Source organism: Plectropomus leopardus, chromosome 10, assembly GCF_008729295.1.
Source record: "Plectropomus leopardus isolate mb chromosome 10, YSFRI_Pleo_2.0, whole genome shotgun sequence".
Taxonomy (NCBI): Eukaryota; Metazoa; Chordata; class Actinopteri; order Perciformes; family Serranidae; genus Plectropomus; species Plectropomus leopardus.
This window is the reverse complement of record NC_056472.1, coordinates 25,975,732-25,998,188: the sequence shown is the minus strand read 5'-3', so window position 1 is coordinate 25,998,188 and position 22,457 is coordinate 25,975,732. Positions and strand designations below refer to the sequence as shown.

General features: G+C 38.6%; 1 protein-coding gene across 1 annotated transcript in view; it reads right to left on the bottom strand.

Annotated features, from left to right (window-relative positions):
• Positions 1-22,457, bottom strand: part of itgbl1 (integrin, beta-like 1) — a 67,695-nt gene that overhangs the window by 9,030 nt on the left and 36,208 nt on the right. Inside the window, exons 8-10 of the mRNA XM_042495170.1 lie at positions 13,919-14,035; positions 3,624-3,770; positions 10-123 (exon numbers count right to left, since the gene is read on the bottom strand). Coding sequence (XP_042351104.1) covers positions 10-123; positions 3,624-3,770; positions 13,919-14,035 — 378 coding nt within the window. The remainder of the gene's footprint in view (positions 1-9; positions 124-3,623; positions 3,771-13,918; positions 14,036-22,457) is intronic.

The window sequence follows — 22,457 nt, the reverse complement described above, 5'->3', positions numbered from 1 at the left end:
CTACTCTACCTGTGCAGATGAGACCGTCATGTTTGTCACACTCTCGGTCGTCACACTCGCAGTACTCTCCAGACACCCACCAGTCCTGGGGAGAGCAGATACATTGGCCACAGTGACACGAACCTGCGACACACACAGACACACAACTAGTTAATTAGCATTTTATTTTCCTCATCCGAGCTTTGATAGTTTATTTTTTACATTTATTTTTAACACCTCCCGTTGCTCATTTTTCCATAAATAAGTCTTGTTTGTATTATTTCCTGTAACTTCTTTATTTTACACAGAAGATTAATAGTGTTGGGCGGACTGGATATGAGAAGCTCCCGGGGGAAACAGCCACTAATATACTTTCACCACCAGGAAACCAATCCACCCACTCTCTAAACTTCCTCTCTTCCCCATCAGTGTCTACTCCTCTCTTTCTCAAGGGCAGCAGCAGGATAATAAGGTATTAAAGATTGGTAGAGGAAAACAAATCTACTGCTGTCTGCTTCAGTTTTTTTTTTTTTTTTTACCAAAGCTCTCACCCAGAGGTCCAGCAACTATGTTTTCAATCTGCCCAATTTCTATCAGCATACACCAGGGTTACAGGAGCCCCTCTTAGAGAGGTGGAGGCAGACAGAGTGAGGAGACGGAGACAAAGTGAAACAGATGAGAGAGAGGTGAGACAAGGGGAGGAGCTGAGGGGAGATTGTCCTGGTGTCTGAATGTAGCGGAGCGTGGAGAATGAACATGCTCATCTTCATTTTCACACCCTGCTCGGCTCTGCAGGGCGGGACCTGCTGCATACGGCCTATTTCTGTGAATTTAACGTGACATAGAGAAGGGATTCTGTTGTGTAGCGTCATTTGACGCCTAATGATACATACTATGTAGTGCTATTATGCAGAGTCTCATTATAAATGTATAGGAAGCTGTTATCAGGCAGCTACATGCGGCTGCAGATAATTATTATTTGACATAAAGAAATACTGCACCCCCGAATGACCATTTTTGTATCACCTCTCAGTTTGTTAAATTTAGGAAGATTTTCTCGTATGCCTTCACAATGAATAAAAAATCCAAAAAGCCATGTTCAACAACTAACAAAGCTATCTCAAAACACCAGTTTACAAAGTTTCACACAACTTGTTTAGTATAATCCAATTCTTATTTTTCCGCTGAGTCTTTCCAAAACACACTAAAACATCTCATCTTTGCCTAAAACTCTTTATAAGGAGGTGTTTTCTATGATGTTTTAGCGAAAATGCGTGCGTTTGGAAAGTACTGAGCATACGACTGGATAAATTAGGCTTGAAGTACACTGCACAAATTTTATGAAACTTTGAAAATGGATGTTTTGATGTAGTTTTGCTGTTGTTAAATGTGGACTCATTCATATAAATTAAGTATTTTTTTCAGTTTTTGGATTCTTTGTTCAGGTACGTGAGGAAAAAAAAATAAGATGAAGCCGGCAGATTGTTTGTCTTATTTCACCAAAAGTCCCAAACCTAAAAACATTTAAGTAACAATTATATGAATTTAAGAAAAGTAAAAAAGAAAAGTGACATTTGAGAGGCTGAAACCAATGATAATATCTCTGCATTATACAAAACGCAAACTATGAACATAATATGAACATTTTTGTTGATTAAATTGAATCAATTAATCTGTTGATCTGCAACAGTTTCAGTCCTATAGGAGGCCATCTTTTTTTTAGGTTTCGAATTATATCCTGCGGCTGAAGGTGTGTTATGAGCTGCTTGTTTTACACACATTTCTGTCCTGAGTGAAAGAACATAAAAGTAAGCTAAAAAGAAATCTTGTCCGATTACTGCTTAAATCATTAAAGAACAAGGTATTAACCCGTGACATGAGCAGGAAGATTGAAGGTTCAGAGTTGAAATTTGATGTTTATCTTGTAAAATCTGTTGTCAGGCGTCGCTGTTGGGTTAATTACTTAGTGCCGTTCAACTGTAGAATAACGATACGATGAGGCCTTGCTGTATAGCAGATACTGAGGTTTTGATTGAGCTCTTTTGTTCATTTGTGAAAAGGAGATTAGTGCCAAGACAAATGTGCAGTATCTGTTATGTCCTGTGATGATTTAAACGGGATTTTTGTTGAGCTTGAGCAGAGTGTTTCGTCAAATGCTCTCATGAATAATGTGCTGTTTGAGTTGCAGTGGAGATTGAAAAAGTTTTGAAAAAACAACATTTAGTTTTGTTTAAGAAAAGAAACTATTGTGTTATTAGCACAGAAAGTGAGAGCAGTATGTCCAAGAGGTGGAAAATGATTCAGAAAAAGTAAATATTTTATTTTAACGTGGTTAATACCCTTCAGCCTGTTTGATAAGTGTGAAAAGACCTTCTTACTCCAAAGAAAAAAGATAATTTTAACAAAATTTATGACAAAGAGCAGATATTGGTGTGTAGTTAAAAACATTTTTAGCGATTTTCCAGCAACAAAGTTAGACAAAAATTATAATCCAGAGTTGGCTGGGATGGTGAAAGAGCCGTGTAGGTAACGGGAAAGGGATCACTCTAAAAACTGCTTGTTTTCGTAGATCCTTATTGGCAGAGGACAACTTTTGATAGGCTACAAAGAAAGTACATAAAAAATGACATTAATCCTGTCAGGAGAACATCAAAATAAAATCACAAGAAAACATACCCAAGATCTATAAATAACAGGTACCTTATTGTTTTCTATACTGCTGTTCCTTTTTCTTCTAACCTTTTCTTCCACGGTCTCAAACGTCATTAACGATTTGCCTCTGGATATACATTTCTCCAGACGCACAGATTGCGGAGGAGCGTTGATGTCAGATCTCAGTGAAAGATGATTGGCTGTCAACAGATGCTAAACATATTTTGGAGGAGAGCTTTCTGCTAAATTTGAGCCTCAAAATTCACCCATGACATATGGATTGTAGTTTATATGTCGTTTGAATTTCATGAAAAAAGTTTCAAGCATTACAGCTTTGATAAAAATATGCATGCATATATCTGATCCGTGATCTTTGAAATGCTCATCATGTATTTTTCTTTGTGCACGTGTGTGTGTGTGTGTGTGTGTGTGTGTGTGTGTGTGTGTGTGAGCAGAACACTTCACCCAGAAACCTAGACAGTAACAAAATGCATTTTCTCATGCAGCCTGCTGTACTTCAGTACTAATTTTAGCAGCTTATACTTGAATGTTTCTATTTCATGCTGCTTTATGCTTCTACTCCCGTAAATTTCAGAGATAAATATTATACTACACTCCACTAGTTATTTTACAGCTTTAGTTACTTTGCAGATTAAGATTTCACAAAACACGTGACAATTTCCACATTGACAAACTTTGACCAAAAAAATTCAGCTTACATATGAATGAATCTGTAATAATGATAACAGCCATAATGGTGGAAAAGTGTCCAAAAATGTCTCCAACCATCAGCAACTCTCAAACAAAGACAAACACAGACAAAACAATCCAAAAAAAGTAGCACTACGGGTTATTTTGGAGTGAACTGTCCCTTTAAGAAGTTTTTTTGTTTTACTTAGCACTATGTAAAGTATACTGTGTGAATACATATTCCTCCCCTGCCAAAATTGCCTTTTATGAACCTTATCCATATTTAAAAACTTCATCCTCACCTTTTCCGCTGCACATTACTCCGTCAGAAGTCTCACAGAGCTCCTTGCTCTGAACGTCGCTCATGTCACATGACCTTGGGAACTGGCACAGCTTCCCAAACCATCCCTCCTGGCAGATGCAGCGTCCGCACGAACAGTAACCGTGACCTGGCGGTGGAGGGCAGAAGGGCCTTTATTTAAAAGGAGACAGAATATGGGGCATGGCTATAAGAAAAAATGAATAGATAAAGCATTCAAAGAGAGTGAAAAGTCAAGAGAAATGCTACCGGAGAGCAAAAAGAAGGCAGTAAAGCTTATAAACACATAAAGTTGACAGTGCAGACATTGAACCTTGACAGTAATAGGCAGTACAAGGAGACAGAGCCACAGGAAGACGAGAGAGACGCAGCAGGCTTATTGTATTTCCCTGGGGACATGAAAGGAACTGTCATCACTGGTCTTGTCCTGTCCTTAATAAATCTCCAACACTTCAGAGAGAGATGAAAAAAAAAAACCAAGAAAGGCAATGGCAGACAAAAACACACAAGCATGCACACACACACACACACACACACACACACGAAAAACCACGGATGTTTAATTGGTTGAAAAAAGCAGTTGGGTGCTGGGATGTCTTCATAGCCGACAGCTTCGCTGTGGTTTTAACAAGCAAACACACACACGCACACACACACACACACACACACACACAGACAGACTCACTTACACTCTCCCTCCTCTCCTATAAGACCCTTGGATCGCTCGCAATGTGCTTACTTCAATACAAATCATATGTCGCGGCAGTTGCATCATTGATTGATTCCTTTATGATCACATCTGGTTTCAGATTCCAGGTTGAAGAGGTGGTAATGAGAGCATTTTTTTCCATCATTTGCATCATAGTAAATCCATACTCTGCTGCTGGAAACTGTTTGATGTAGGGCTGTATTGATTCAGACAAACAGCTGTTTCATTCAATTTTGATTTTCAGCTCAGATTTAACGGCTCTTAAATTCGCACACTCAGCGTAAGACTCAGGTATGAATATCAAGACTTACTTAAATGATTTACAGAGCAATAACTGAATATATTTAAATCTTATCAAGGCGCTAATACAAATGACCTTTTTATTATATTTAATAGCAATATCGATTAACTGATGAATTCTGTTAGGAATTCCTGATCGTTTTTTTTTTTTTTTTCTGATAGCTGCAGCTTTACACTGATGAATAAGAGCCTGTTAAATACTGACATTTACATCTGATGATCTGATCCTGAGTGGACAGCGTGTAAATGACCACCAAGACACATTATGATCCAGTCACTCAAACCATTTACTGCCGCGGTCTGGGACACATTTGATCACAAATCTTTTACAGTGTAAACACAAATGCCTCCTGATGCATCCCTGTCAGGACTACAACATGAAGTCAGGACACGACTGTTGTTTTGGTAACATCTGCTACAGTTCAGTAATTTGCCCATTTTACAGTAAGTAGGACTTAAGTGTTGTGTGACCGCTGACGTGTTGAACTCTGCTGAAAGCGTTAAATCCAGCTGTGCTGACAAATACTAACATTACTAGCAAGCATGCTAGCAAGATTGTGAATGTGATTAAGGGAGTTAGTTAGTAACTCAGGTGGTAAAATATCTAAACACAAGTGATCAGCTGGACACACAATATAGGCACAGGTGTGACAGCCCGTTATCATTCTGAAATCGTCAAATACCGCCACATTGACGGTGCTTTCAGTGGACAATCCTGATGCCAAAGCCACCCTTGCATCCGCATTATCCGCCCCTGAATGACATCAGCTTAGATCGCAGCGGACAGAACCGATCGCAGTATTATTATACGCTGCCACACAGCCGGATGGCACCTGCTATAGCAACCTGATACGCGGACGGGTGGCGTCACTTGAGAATGCGGCCGGACGGAGCCGTCAGGTTGAAACACTGACGGTAATGACGTAAATATATAGAGGGCGAGGGTAACTATAGTTACTCCAGGAGGGTTGGTGGATACAGCAGATAGGCCCAACAAACCCCCAACTTTCATTAATGAGTCTGGTGTTTGTTTCCCATCTGAATGTGATGTTTTTTTTTAACATCTTACCATCTGCCTCCTTCCCCTAATCCTCTGTGACTGTTTTGCGTAATGCTAACTATCTGGGCCAGCATGTGCGTTTGTTGACGTCCCAGCATTGGTTGACGTCCCATGGTTTCCATGTGCCTTTGTCGCCTAAACATAATCACGTGCAGCGTAATCTCACCATGTGCTTGTGTTGACAGTAGCTGCATCCCAGAACATGAAGAGCAGACGCAGGATCCATAGAGTGTAATATAGATGCAGAAATCCACTGCAAAGGGCAATATGTGATGACTTGAGATGAGAACATGTTGGGTGTGAACGTTGATGCGTCTCGGCTCTTCACTTGAGGTTCAGATCTTTCTTCTTTTTGTTTTAACACTTTAACACTTTTTTTCTGTACAGTATTTGACAAGCAAGATATAATTTGTTAATTTGTGAGTTTTAGAGCCACAGCAAGATTTTTAAGTCTTGGCAAGAAAACAAAAAGGTATATTTCCCCAAATATTTAACTATTCCTTTAAAGCCCAGGGTTTGATGTTTTAATTGATTTCTCTCCGCACAAATGGATGAGGAAGAAATCAAATATCCACTAGCTTGAAGGACACAGCTTGCATAGAATTTAAGCACCAACGATGCAATGGATCATCGTTCATCTATAGATAAGACCCCCCCCCCCCCCGTTTCATATGGCTTCCTGTCGCTCTTTCTTTGCCGTTTTAAATCAATCAGGGATAGAGGTGGGGGATGGTGTATTGAGGGTGTATGTGTTTTGTGTGTGTGTGTGTGTGTGTGGCGGTGCTGTTGTCGGGAGGTTATAAATGAAAGTTAGGGAGCTTCTGTCTCAGTTGGAGTGGAGTGGCAGCTATGGCAGGCCATGCATGGCTGCCTCAATCAGCCAGCCTGGGAGAGCGGTTAATTGCTTTGGAGGAACGGCAACCTAGCCCTCATTCAATTAGTCTGCACCTGCCTTTCACAGAGCGTGCATTGTGCTGTAGCATTTAGAGATGGACGCTGAGCGGGGAGGTGATGCATCTGGTATTTCGGCCAGCAGAGATCTGTACTGTATGCAAAGAGTCTGACGGAGGTCAAGAGGTCATTGTCAGAGTGAGAGGAAGGGACTAAGCGTGAGGTGTGGAGAACAAACTGGTAAAGTAGGGAGTATCTGACCTCTCCTTTATGCATATTTTGTCACTGATATGCGAACATTATTACCTTATCAAATCACATCTGTTATATTTGGGTCTTAATATCCTCAGTTTTTCTGATAGAGATCTACTTGTTTCAAGCAATCTCAAGCAAGTGTATCTTGAAATATACTGTACTTAAAGACCAAAGCAGAAAGATGCACCATAATTAAGAAAAAAATAAATATATTTATTTAAAAAACACCTGAAAATATTAGGAAAGAAGTTAATTGTTTATAAAGCACTGGCAGATTTTTTTTCCACTTCTTTTTATAATATATATATATATATATATATATATATATATATATATATATATATACATATATGTAAAACTTATAATTTAGAGACAAATAGTGATTTGTAAGAGGCAGGTTTTTGTGGTGTGAGTCCCTGTTCAGTTCATCTCCTTTATTCTTATAATCAAGACAAGACATCCTATTTTAAACGCTCTGAGAAGTAGCCTTCATATAGCCTTCCTCTGCATGACACCATCTGTTTTGAAACGTCAATTACCGACGAAGCATTCAGATGATCCTCCTCAACTCATACTGTTTGGAAATGAATGTCCCTGCTTTGTGTTTGCTGGTCTGACTGGTCATTGACCACTTTTATAAATTTTGCTTGTGCTAGATCGGTCTAAAAGCCATGGCAGTTTATCAATGTCAGTGATGGAATCCGTGTTGTTTTTTTTCTTGTTTTCTTCTGGATGTCTTGTAAAATTTTAGGATGTTACATCCAAATGGAAGTTATATGTCTGTTTGTTTTGCTGATGTGTATCAAAAATTTGGGTATCCCGAAATTTGTCCTGCTGTTTTTGGTACTAAACTTGGAAATAAATGATGTCAACAGTCAATGAGGAGTTAATGAGGAGGCGTCTCGTTTGGGGAGAATAAGCATGGTTATAGGGTGTTGTTCATTTCTGCAAACAACAGACACATTAGCTTTGCATGTTATTATGTGGAGGATACTTTGAAACTTTATATTACTTCACATTTTAACAACACTAGGTTAAACCAACGCGGTTATGGCTAAGAGAAGATGATATCTTGGCTTGAGATCCCCGCTTTCGTCCTGGCCAAAAACGCAGGGATGTTGAGATAAGAAAGTGTTGCAATGCATTGCTAAAAAGCAACCACTTTTCAAGGCACTAATCCCCCCCACTCCATCGTCAATGTTAGCAGATACGTGTATGTATTTTTTGTGCTATGACATCAAATCAGGTCTTGGAGAAAGCAGAGCAGATCCTTGATATTCATCAGGCAATCCGGCTAAACAGTAATGCCACACTCATGTCCCATGGGGGTTGACATAATAACTGGTTTCAGACTTTTAAATATCATCATGTCAACATCCAAGTCATAATTATGTCTGTGTAATGGTGATATTTCTGAAGCTCTCATACTGTATATCAGACATGGCTAATACAGAAATGTGGCTGTTTAAAACCTCAATCTGTTCAATAAAATAAACCCAGATGTATTGAATATTGTGCCGTATGATCAAAATTAAGGAAAAGTCAGTATCTTTGCCATTCATCCCATATCACATCTGCACATAAGATAAACAGAGAAGGCTGAAAAATGAGCACTAAGGCCTTAATCAGTATGGCAAAGTGGATTTTTGGGCTGCTCTCTTCGCTTGCTCTTCATGTTTGGAGAAAACCCCTGAGAGCCGAGTGAGGACTGAGCTGACTGACAAGCTGGTTAACACTGAAGGACTGAATTATATGCACAGAGCCAGTGTCATTTCTCACTTCTCTCCTCTCTGTTGTCTGCAGGGAGGCCCAAACATCCAGGGGCACTGACAGCACTGTACTCTAAGTTTTTCCTTCAAGCCCTCTCGCCATGAAGCTACTTTCTGTTTGATCCCCAATCCTCGCTCTGTGTACCTGCTTTAGACTGCCTCTAAGCTTCTCAAAACACCCAATAACTTCCACCGGCCTTCGAGTATACAGACTTAATTGTCAGCCTGACAGCATGTGTGTATGTGTGTATGTGTGTAACTGTGTTGGTGTTTGGTGCTCAGACAGGCGCTCCCTGGACGCCTCGTGAAGAATTGTCTCTGGATAGCCCGGCACACAATGAGCCCCAGTAATCCATTCACATAAATACTGCATCCCCCTTTAAAGGAGAAATTTACCCTCAGATGCTGCAATGCACCACTGATACAAAATAGCACAGCCGACCAAAACAACATAACTAAAAAAAAAAAGAAGAAAAAACTCAACTCCGCAGGAGGCATTTACACACACATATCTGTGTGTTTGCTAGTGAGAGGAATAGACAGATTGCATGTCATTTTCACAATGAACACAAATAGTTTGAGCAACAAATGTCTCAGAGTGAAACAAACAACAGACTGAGAGTTTGACAGAGTGACTTCCCCGCTTGATGCACCTGTGAGGGAAAAGCTCCTCATTGTTGTTAGAGAGGTTTGGGAAAATCTGTCTGCACTCTGTTTGTTAACTTCGTGGAAAGCTGTGCATGTGTCATGTTGTATCACTTTTCCAGCACCTTAAATGTAGCGAACACAAAAATGCAGATAACAGTGGTGTGAATATATCCAGAAAATACAGAGCTGTGTGTCTACTCAGCTCAAATTAAACAGGGTAAGGGATAAACAAAATTTTTTTTAAAAAAAGAGAAAAGGCTTGTGTGCAAGCAGGGGCGAATTTTGGGTCAGTGGGCCCCGGGGCACATATATGGAAAGGACCCCCTCACCTTACATACATAGGAGCAAGACACACAGACTTTGCTGTGGTTTTGCCTCTTTTTTTGTTGTTGTTCTTGTTTTATGTGTCATTGTAGTGGTTATGCAGCTTATTGTCTTATCTTATCTTGTTTTGTTTGTCTGCGATACATTTTTGTGTAGTAGTTTTGAGTCTCTGAGTTGTTTGTGTCTCTTTTGGTTGTTTTGACCCTTTTTGCTGTTATTTTAATGTCTTTTGTAGTTCCTTAATATCTCTTATTTTGGTCTTTTTGAGTGTCCTGCTGGACAGTAGGTGTTAAATTAAGCAACATTTTTCCCCCTGACACTTTGGGCCAGTGGGCACAGATTTGGAAAAGGCTCTATCAACTCTGCTACAAAGAAGCAAAACACAGACTTGGTACTAATTTTAACTCTTTTTTTAGTGGTGGTTTTGCATGTCTTTTTAGTCATTGTGTATCTCCTTGAGTTCATTTTGTGTCTCTTAGTGGTTGCTTTGACCCTTGTTGTAGTGAAAGTTGCACTTATACACTGTTTATTAGCATTTCTGTGTCTCACCACAACAGTCGTACGCATAGTCTTGTGTTGCTATCACATGGAATTGCTTACAGTTGCTAACCAGACTTGAACTGGTGTTGCTAACAACATCTTGATGAGAATCGCGGTGTCATTCCCAGCCCCAACCTCCGACTTCCAAGATTAATGATAAGCAGAACAAGACACACATACTTTGCTTGTTTTGTCTTTTTGTTTTTGGTTGTTATGCATATATTGTTGATATGTGTCTCTGTGGTAATTTTGTGTCTCCGTGTTGTTGTTTTTGCCCCTTTTTGTAGTGATTTTGTATTTCCTCTGCATCTTTTTGAGTCTCATTGTGGTCATTTTGAGTCTCCTCCTGGTTGGCACATGTTAATTTCAGTGACAGTCACTAGAGTACACATAGAGTAATGTTTCCTACAAAAAGCCCTTACAACAAAGATATGTTTAGCTGGGAAAATAACACATTTTGTCAGTTTTGCTGTAGATGAATGTAACTTTTCTCCACCTTTTTTGCTGCTTTTCTTTCAAAGCGTTGCAATCATTGATCGCACATTCATCTGACTTCCTCTGTTCTCTGTCTCCGTCTGACAGCGGCAGAAGCAGTTGCAGAGAGAAATATCAATTTCAATTGAGCCTCTAATTTTTTGTGCGATCTATCCATTACAGCGGTTGTGCCTAAATGGCTCAAATTAAGAGCACAAACTTCTCCAAGACCTCAAACAGAAGCTTCAAAGGCTTGGAGCAATTTCTCTCAAACTCGGCTCAAGGGTTTCGAGGGTTGTGCTTGTGGATATCAAAGAGAGCAGATAGGATCACGCTGTATTGATCTTCAAATTCAGCGTCTGCTGCTGGCATAATTTCAAAGTGGGTGAGTGTATGTGTGCACATGCTGTACGTGCAAAGTGTGTGTCGTTTTCTGTGCCATAATTAGGAGAGCAGTGTAAGCTAGTAACCGTATCCAGTACTTCAGTAGATGTACTTTTGATGTTTTCATTCTTAAAAAGAGTAGGGAAGTGTTGAAGTCTTTTCTCAATTATAGCTTTTTTAGTTTGATGATGCTAATATTGGTAGACTCATAAACACAAAAGTCTCTGGGATCGTTTAAAATAATATGTTACAGTTATTGGTTATAGTATTATTAACAGTGTTTTTTAAAGAAATCTTAAGGATGGCAAGTGCAGCAAGTTAACATACCCATTAGTCTCATCAGAAATCGCTATGGAGAAGGAAGCGAACAGAGCCAGAAGTCAGAGTCACAGCAAATTCAAAAACCTTCATTGCAATTAGAGCTGGCATGATATCAGATTTGTTTTTAGTCGTCAAAAGATTTCACGATAACAATAATATTGCAATATTTTAGAAAACTTTAAAAACCTGTGTTACTGTAATGCAGTTAAATTCATTATTATTCTTGCTTCTTGTGCATTTGGTCCTTTTTTTGGTAAATAAATTACAATCAAAAAACAAGAGACAAAGAGTCTGTAGCCGTTACTGTGCATAATCATACAAAAGAACAGTTACACATTATGGATAGAGAAAAGGCAGAAAAAGGCAAAGTGAGAACGTAAAGAAATGTAAATGATTTAAGAGGTGCTGGATTATTTACACAATATTATAATATGTTTATTATTGACACAATATCAGTATTTCATATATAAATATCATGGTTGTCGTTGACACCAGTATATCCCCAAACCCCTATTGCAGTCACAAAGAAAATAGCTCGCCATAGTGGCTGAATACATTCAAAATAGACTCCCTGAGTTGTGTTTTTTTAACTGCTGATATTTACCTCTCATTAGCAACACAGTTTAATAATTTTCCCCTTAATGAGTTTACATGTCTCACTAAAATGCTCCTTGGGAATCATACTTGTTTTCTTGTCTTTCATTTTTTATGTACACAGTCTTCTATCGCCTTGGAACATATCCTTTCATATCCGTAACCTAAACTTGTGTTTTTTTCCACGAGACTCGGTTGTATGAGAGTAAGATTTAGGGAACTCTGCTTGTCGTCAGTTGTTTGTTTCGACCTGTCACCCGTTCATGAGTAGGTGCATGTTTATGAGAATTGATCATTTAAATAATGGAGTTCTGCTGTCGGGAATCAGCAGAAGTAAACAAAACAAATGTAGCACCGTCAGTAGACTTATTGGGGATTTGAAAACAATTATCTATTAATACAGCTGCCAACGAAGTGTCATCAGAGCAGCGCCGTACTGTGACAATAATAAATAGAGAATGGTTTGTCAAGTTAGATGCTAAAAAACTTGCCAAAGCTAAGCGGTCCTTAAATTAGATGGAAAAGAAGGTCAAGTAGACGTGACAGTGATGGAAAAACCAAAGAGTTTATCATACAGTAACTGTTGGGTTCAATATAGGGAATATCCTCCTGTGGAGAATTTTACAAACAGCTACTTAGAAGTATAAATTGCCAGGCCAAAATATGCCAATAATGCAATGTTTTCTTATACATAAATAAAGGATAGGTCGAATTTCACCAACTTCAAAATTGACATTACATAAGACTTGTGTTACTAATGGGACAAATGTCACATACATCACTAAGGATCTGTCACATGTTACACATATGAGGCAACAGTATTATTTAGTCGTCTTTCACTTTGGGATGTTGACATCAGTCTCCTCGTCCTGTTTTTGTTTGACACATCTACCACCCCTGTATTTCACCTCAGGGGCTTCTTCATTTTCTGAACAGCATTACCTGGGCTTTGTCACATTTCATGCAACATCACGTGACTTCCTCCTCTGCTCCTGTAATAATTACTATAGCCACTGGTAAATATATGGGCTGTAATGAGCTGCTTGCACAGTTGACCTGTGTGGTCTTTTTTTGTTTGTTTATTTATTTCCTAACGAAATAGATAAAAAAACTTTTTTATTTTTTATTGTAGTTTATATCAATAAAATATTTAAAATCCACATTTATATAAGTTAAACCTTTGAAACCTGGCCAAATTTGCTTGATTTCTTTCAAAAATGAAAGGATGACGAGCAACTTAGCCCAAAAATTTGCAAGAAACTAATAAAAATGTCCAAGAAATTTACTTAAAATAAGCCGAAAGAAAGAAAATTTTAGAGAAAAGGAAATGACCTTAAGAAAGTGCCAAAAATGCAAACATATTTTTTTTCTCTTTTATTTTTTATCATAATTTTAAATATAGAATTAAGAGAATTATAAATATAGCTTTCTGGACATTTTTCCCTTGATTTTTGATATTATCTAATAATCCCCCTGCTAACATTCAGATAATTCCCTTGTTACATTTTAATAATTTAAAAAAAATCTATCCAGTTTTCTCAGGTTTCAAAGGTTTACATGCTAGTGAAAGGCATCTGAATGCAGCACAAGAAAACCAGTGTTGATCCAGGTGTTAAAGGATTAAGATATTAAAGTGAAAGATCTGCACATGATTCATACGACAGGTTTGATTCACTCGTGAAGTAAGCAAAATAATTGTGAATGCAACATGTTCTCTTTAATCTGTTGTTAATGCCACTTCAGAACAAATCTGATTAAACAATTGGCTCTTGCTTTTGCTTATGCTGAAAAATGAGCAACACTTTTTCTTGTGTAGCCCCGGATGCCTGAAATTACGCATCCCACTTCTCTACTCTACACAGCTTGAACAGTAATCCTGAAACGGAGACTTGCCATCTGTTTATTGCCATGTTCTGTCAATTCCCTCTGTTGCTCACACAACTGAAGGGGCCCTTAATGGATACAAAGATTAGATGAGTGTGTGTGTGTGTGTGCGCGTGTGCTCTCACCTCCACAGACCTCTCCACCGATGTCCTCGCACTGCCGGTCATCACACTCACAGTTTTTGCCATGAACACGGCTGTCCCCAGGTGGGAAGCAAGTACACTGTCCGCACTGGCACTGACCTACAAAAACAGAGACATTTTCGCACATCTGAGCAGTGTTTCGTGGAGTTGTATTTCAGCAGCAGAATATTCTTTCTTTTCCAGAAGTGTGTCCCACTACTCTGAGTTTTTACTTCTTTATTCCACCTGTTATTATTCAGCGGAGTCATTTGCAATCCTGCAGTAGATGACTGATTTTAAACTCGACTTAATCTGCCTGACAACGTTCCTTCCAGCCATGCGGGGAACTCTCATATGTAAATCACTCACTCTAATAAACACTCAAATAGGCTCCACACCCACACATACACACACCTCGAGATGTTGCTATCCCACTTCAATCAGCAAGCTGCCAGTGAAGAGGGCCACAGGGGAACTTCCTGAGTGAGCGGGCTTTGCTAATGGTGAAGCTCATTAGAAAAACATCATCTATTCTGAACTATCATCGGAGGTGTGCGGCATACCTGCTCATTGATCATTTTATCAGGCTGCTCAGAGCTATGTTAATAATGGGCGTAGTGGAGGCCACACACACATATTTGGAGGCTTAAAGGAATACTTCACTCATAAAATGATCATTTGTGAATAAATTATTTACCCCGAGTTATGCTGAATTCAGGAAAAAAAAATATTTTTCTTGCATGTCTTCATGGTGAACAAGAAATCCAAAAGCTGAGAAAAAACTTGGTTAATTTAAGTAAATGGGGGCCGCATTTAACAAAAGCAAAATTATACCAAGACACCCACTGACACACTCGTGCAGTACAACCCAAGTCTCAATTATCCATTCTTGTACTCTGTACTTCTCAAACACATGCATTATAACACATCGTTTCCTAATACCTTTGTGTAGGTTTGTGAATTATTCCTATGAGAACCTTTAAAATCTCTAATTTGTTTCCGAAATTCCTCCTTCAACTTTTTTTTGTTAGTCCAGAATTTGCCTTGAGTATGGGGGGGGGGGGATTTTTTTAGAGGTCATATGCATTTTGTGGCAGAAAGTGTTAACACAAAAGAATAAACTAACAGGTTTAAAAACTTAACACAGCTCTATTTATCCATTATTTTTCCAAATTTTAAAAAGTGCAATGGCATATTTAGTCAGCTAACACTGATAACATGCTAGTCCATAGAGCACATAGAAGGTATTATGCTTTTAATCAACACATTTCTCTAAACTGGCTACAGACCAGACAGGCCAGTGTTCTCACGTATTTGTTGCTATGCATTAACTGGTCCTGTTTTTTGTCTCTCCATTGCTGCATGTGCATAACCCACGACTGGAAGTCAAAAACACTCAAAATTCATTTTTCTTGCATTAAACACAAGGAAAAAATATATAGAAATATGGACATAAAACAAAACTGTGTGCAAATGAAAGCTAAAACCTTATTATTTAAAACACTTCCACATAAACAGCCTCATGCACGGACAAGTAGAACATCTGAGCAAGCACGTGCATTTGAACCCTGCTCCGTGAAAACCACAAGATATTTAAATGCATGCAGTTGCTGTGGCACGCAACTTGTATGCGAAAGTGTTTTTAATAGTAACATTTGAATGAAAATGCATTGTGTTTGGGAAGTACAGAGCATATGAGACTTGGATTACATGGTATGAGTTGTGTGAGAGTTTGTAAATGGATGTTTTGATATAGATTTGCTGTTGTTAAATGCGCCCCCCCTCCCATTTAATTCAGCTTACTTGTTTTTGGATTCTTCATTTACAGTGGAGGCATGCGAGAAAGGTTTCTTCACAAATTCAACATAATATGGGGCGAGTAATTGATATACAAATGATTATTTTCTTGCTGAAGTATTCCTTTAAAGGGAGGGACGTCTTCAGAAGCGAAAACCACAGTCCCTTTTCTTTAAATGCTCACACCTGTTATGACAGATTTTTGTATGTATTCAGAATTTTATCTCCAAGTAATTTACTTACAGTAACAGAAATCTGTTTCTTAAACAATTTTACTATAATAGAACATTAGCAACAATGTGAGCGGTGAAATGTAATCAACTTAGAATGCAGAGTGCATTTTTATTATCATCTTAAATAGAGCTCAAAGGTAATACTGCATAATAAGTCGAATTACCATAAAATGTGCATTTGTCTTTGTGCTCTGCTGAAAAAGGAGTAACACACACACATTTGGACATCTTTTAAATTTTACTATTCATAAAAGCTCCAAACAAAAGACACCCAGAAGGGCTACAAACAGGTAAGCAGGCCCGCCATGAAAAATAATTGCACAAAGGGAATTTCCCAGCTCAGTGAAGACAGATGGTTAAAACACAGCATACTGAATGCCTCTCTTTCTCTTTTCTCCTGTGTTTTATTGAGCTGGGTTTGTCCGTCTTGCACAATCATTATTCACTCTGAGTGTTTTCCCTGTTTGCAGCCCTGCTGGGTGCATTTTGCGTTTAGTGACACTAAACAACATCTAAAACATATCCGTAATGAGAATGTGCTTGCCTTTATCTCTTGATGACTCATTGAGGGAAATTAGGGGCAATAAATAGTGCCGAACATGAATTTGCAAGACAGCCACTCGACTGACAGCGTCATCTAATGTGTTGCCCATGTCACATCACTGTCACTTTTTATGACTGCACACACACACATACACATACACACTGGCAACCTCTCTTCCCGCTTCACATATAACATACCACCATCTGCTCTGGGGACTCAGTTACCCTAGCAACCGGTGATGTCATAACACCCCTGCCTTATCGATTATCTCTGTACTCATCAAACCGTCTACACCAGTGTGCGTGTGTGTTGATGTTTAATTTGTCATCCTGTCTAAGGTGAACAACACCTTAATGACAAAGTCACGTCAGTAGACACCAGTCTGAGACATATTGGCTCTATTTTTATAAAACAGGGCGCAAACGTATGTGCAAACACAGAAGAGGTGAGGGTGTGGCAAACTCATTTTTTGCCATCTTGGTGAGCAGAGGTGCAAGCTCAGTGGTGTTGCAGTGCAGCACTAGCTGGAAAGAGGCGAGAGCATGATTGATATATTGTTAAATAGATGAATACTTAATCAGCAAGTCGTAGGATAAGCTTGAATAATGGTCCATCAAGTCAGCTCCTTTTATTCCACTTTGCTAAGGAGGAGGAGAGTCCGAGCAGACTCCTCCCAAGGGAAAACTGCTTTTTTCCAAGAAACAGAGTCGCATTGTGACCAATGTGGCCTGCTTTAGACTGAATAAATGACTTCATGAACCTATACATTTTGCAGAGAAAAAGCTGTTTTGCTGTCAGTGCTATTACCAATGTTTTAATTTAAAGGGGACCTATTATGCTCATTTTAAGGTTCATACTTCATATTTTGTGTTTCTACTAAAACATGTTTACATTCTTGAATGGCCAAAAACCTTTATCTTCCCCATACCGTCTGAGCCAGAACACCTGTATTAACCCTCTGTCTATAACACTCTGTTTTAATGCCTGTCTGTTTTAATGCCGGCCCTGTGTAGTCAGCATTTCCAGGTGTTTCGTATTTCTGCGTCTCTGCACTGCCAGAGACATGTTCCAGCACGAATTAAGTCCAAAATCTGTATCAGTATCAGCATCTATAACCAAAATGTCACATATATTCCTGACATTAGCATGTAGCTGGGTTATTCTATGAAAACGTGCCAAATCTGACGTACTCTGAAAGATAAAATCCCTCTTGTTATACTAAGTGTGTTTGTAACGTGAGATTATTGAGACGTTTACTTTTTTCAGGGATGAACGTGCTAATTTACAGCGGGCACATTTACAGCACCTTCTGTTTAAGAAAAAGCAAAACGTAATAAAAACACCCCAGTTTCTTTGTGAGGATTACTGATCCCCTTTACTAACATATTAAATACGCTGATTTTACATTTGTATTTTAATTTTTTAGTTATATAACAATATTATTCAAGTAATAGGGCTGACACTTCAGTAACAGGGCAATATGGCACGTTGCCAGGGTTGGCATGGTTAAATTTTCATATTGCAAAATTGCACATCCTTAATAGTATTTACTTTTCTGTCATTTTGCTACTGTTGTTGTGGTGGACTATTGCGCACCTTCAGTGACTATGCCTGGGTCCGTATTTATTTGTTGTATGTTGTACTGTACTTGTCTTATGTCTTGTTGTATGTTGACCATGGTGGCAAATGAGTTTCCCCTTTGGGGAGTTAATCTTATCCTAACCTACCCTATCCTATCCTATCACCACCAGGATTATATGTTTTCCTGATGTTAGCATGTAGCTACATGTAGCAGCGTTCTTGCAGCAGGAGAATGGCTGTGTATGGCAGTACTTTCCCTGGTTAAAAATCACCAGTAAAAGACATGTCCCAGCAGGGATATGATCCAAAGTTGGAGAGAAATGAACAATATCTGCAACAAGATTACTGATTTCCCTGGTGTTAGCATGTAGCTACATATAGCAGTGTTAGCAATGTGATGTAAACACTTGCAGCAGCACGTGTGGAAGAGATAATAAAGAAATTGGTCCCGAGCTGATGTCCGCTTCTCTCAAGAGTAGAACAAAATCTTGGAAACAGTATTGAGAACAGTCTGAAGCCTCAAGTTTTTGCTCACAGTGATTCATTTTACATGTTTACCATTATTTAACAGTTTGGTCACATTTAATGTGACATTAAATTGTAACATTAAATTGCAGAAAATAAGGCAAAGCATAGGTCTCTTGTAAGTATCCGCCCTGTTTAAATCATGCGAAATTTTCCAAGACTTACAGCAGATAGAACATGAGCAAACTCAACCATCATGCATTCTGCATGATCAACCTTTAATGTCACTTTGTACGGGGGCACTCTTAAGTAGTGTTTTGATGTACATTTATCTGTGAGCTTGGAAGAATTCAAATCAAGAGGGAAAGCCGCAAAGTTGAACAAATATAAAAGATTTATGTGATTTTGGAGATGTCTGTGTGAGACCAGACTGCGTCACATTTGTTCCATTTTCAGTAAAGTGCTCTGAACCCAGTGGAAATGCATGCCCATTTTGTATGCCAAAATGGGGACCAAAATTGTGCTGCACTGGCTGATCTGCATAAACACAACCACAGCTGTGACACTCTCACCGAAGAGCTGCCAAATTAACACAAAGGTAAAAGCACAAAAAAAAAAAAAAAAAAAATGCTCTTGCATTGCACCAACATTTACGCTTTTATCATCTTCAAGGTCAGACAAAAACAGCTATTTGGCAAAAAAATATGTAGGCTGCAATGTAAAAATCTAAATGTATTCACTGATATTAACTGCAATACTTAAAACAAAAAGTGACTTGGACTAAAACTTGGATTATTTAGAAATAAGTTCTTCACAAAATTTTCAAATCACCTCACACCTGTGATTTGGCAGTTTTAAAACCACTCTGGCAGCCTTTTTATGTTCAAAGCTTGCCTTTTCTTTTGATTTGATTTGATTTTCATTTCTGTGACAGCTGCGATGAGTCCAGCATCACACCAAATCTAATAAATCCAGTTAAATGACGGCCCCCTCTGTGCTTTGTCTCATCCTGTGGTGTGAATGAAAGCATTCCATTAGCACCCAAAGTGAAGCACCTATCAAACGGGTGTATTGTCAGAATCAGGATGTATTAAGTGCTTCATAGTTGTTTAAAACACATGCAACAAAGTGCACAATAAAAGCCAGCTACCACTAATCAATCCATTTAGCAAAACTCACACCATCCATTGCTACAGAAACAAAGGGTCTGATTTTGTAAATGCCAACATTAACAAACATACTGCTGAAGTTCTGGCTGAAGCCAGTGCAACATCATTAATGTCACATCTTTAATCACAGAGGCTCAAACAACTGTTCTTAAAGTTCCTCTCAAGGCATTGATTAAAACCCCTAAGTACTTGTCTTTGTCATCAAAAGTATGTATTTAGTTGATCTTCCATGAAAGAAAATCCCTTCGTGTCTTTAATTGCTTTAATGTAACTCCATGTCACTAAGTATGCATGTATTCATAAACAAATAAGTCCTACCTTTAGCTGCTCGCCTGCCGCACGAACATACCAACGCACCTTTAACTCTGCTTTTAAAATGTAAAAGATAACATGAGTCTTCTGCATGACTACATTACTAAACAGCTAATTTCTTGGTTGCATATTTTAGATGAACCTTGTCCCTGATCACCAGCTTTGACAAGTTAAAAATGAAACTTGACTTGCAAAAACAATGATAGATAGCTCCTCTTGTAAGTTGACAGAATTGGTTCCTTAGGTTTGTGACTTATGAAACCCTGGTAATAAAAGAAATACCATAAGACATTAGTTGTTACTTTTGAAAAGAGTAATGCATTACTTTACTTAATTACTCATTAAGAAAGTCATGAGTTACACTATACATTATATTACTTTTGCATTGCTCTGCAGCATTGTCTGAGATGCATTGTCACTCAATTGCAAGTTACAAATACAACATTAGCGGGAGAATTTAGCAATTGGGAGCAGGGCAGGAGAAAGGGTTAAAAATGGGGAGACTCCTGTGTAAATTGGGAGTGTTGGCAGGCATGCTTCACTGTGTATCTGTACAGACATGGATGTAAACTGCAACTTGTCTTGGCAGAAGCAACCAGCCAAGGCGGCAACTTTAGTTTAATCTGTCCTTTTTAAGTTTGTGGTAGTACAATCATACATTTCTGGATTTCCACTTGAGTGAGTACAGTAATGCAAAAGGTGTGTGTTTGCTATTAAATATTAACGATCACATAGTCTACTACAGGCCACACTTCAGAAAGCAGAGAAAGGAATCCCAAGAATCAGCAGAAAGATGTTGAAAGCAGGTGTTTCCTTGAGGAAATACCGCAGTATAAAGAATGTGCACAAGCGTTTTGCCTTCACCTCTCAGGAAGAAAAGCTCTGAAGCTGCTGTTTCAAATTTCAAGGCTTTTCCGCTCAAGCTGCCATCTCTACCAGCCGCATTCATCCATGCCTAAGTGATTTTCTACGTCTGTCTCCTTCACTTTCTCTCTCTCTCTCTCTTTCTCCCTCTCCTACGCTCCCACCCTGCTTCCTGTCCCTCTCCATTTTGTTCCTCACAGACCTTCACTCTCATTCCCCTTTCTTTCCCTGCACATCCTTTCCCTTCCATCAGAGCCTTGCAAAGTTAGAATTGTTTGTTTCCAACCATTGTGATCTTTCAAACATTAAACCTAATGGGCATCCTATGAAAAAGAAAGTTATAAAACCAAGTAAATAAGTAAAGAAAGTAAATAAAACCGAGCCACCCAAACACTAAAGTATGCATGCATGCATAGTGGCCCTTTCTCTTTATTGTTTATTATATAACAGATATAAATTGTTGGCCTCAGCAGGCATTACAAATCATGATTGTATCCGACTGTGTCTCACAGTTTTATGTATTTAAAAATATTTCTTTAGGTATATGCATAGGAAAATATTTTTCCAACACAGTGCACTCTGTGGTGTGAATGTACACTTTAAACTGTCACTGGATAGACTGGGATGGCTGAAACAAAATGCAATTTTTAAAGGAAGAATTTATGGATCCCATTAATTGTTCTATTGCTCAGGGTAATTTAAAGTTCAATTTTGTTGCAGCAATTGGAGATAATTTAAAGGTACTGCTGGAGGAATTAAAGCTAATTAACTCTCCGAGCACAAGTTAATCTTTGCTGTTTCATTATGTGAGGGGGGCCACCATGCCTGCTCAACCCTGTTGTTGTGGAATTGATTTGAGGCCGTCAAAACCAAAGTCTGTTATGGAACAGACACAATATGTAATGAATAGTTGATGCATTCAAAGGCAACAAATTGCTTCTGTTTGCAGAGTGCACTTAGCCCAAGGTTGGGGCTTCATATAGTAGTGACAGTTTGTGAGCTTTGTTTACTATATTGTTGTCACTGTTTCATTGTTGGCTCATGGTGATGGTAATGTAGCTTTCCTAACCATGAGTGTGAGGAAAGTCTATTGCCCGCGGTGGGATTACTGAATGGGCACAATGTGGCAAATGGGGCCAAAGTGTCAGGGGCCCTCGGCCTTAACCTGCAAAATGTGACTTGAATTAACACATACTGATCAGAAAGAGACTCAAAATGACCACAAAGAGAGACCAAACACTAAAAAAGAAGCAAAGGAACTGAAGAGATTTAAAAACAACAACAACAAAAAAAACAAAACAGACATGGAGCTACGAAGTGACACAAGACAACCAAAAAAGACATAAATCACAGACACAACATTACCTCAATGTGACACAAAATGACAAAATGACACATTTACCTCAGATAAACACAAAATTACCTCAATAGGACACAAAAGTATTTTGAAGAGACACAAAACTACCTCAATATGATACAAAATTACCCCAAAAAGAGCCAAATGACACAAAAACACATAAAGCAACCATGTGGAGACACAAACAGACTACAAAGTCACACAAAATTACAAAAAAAAT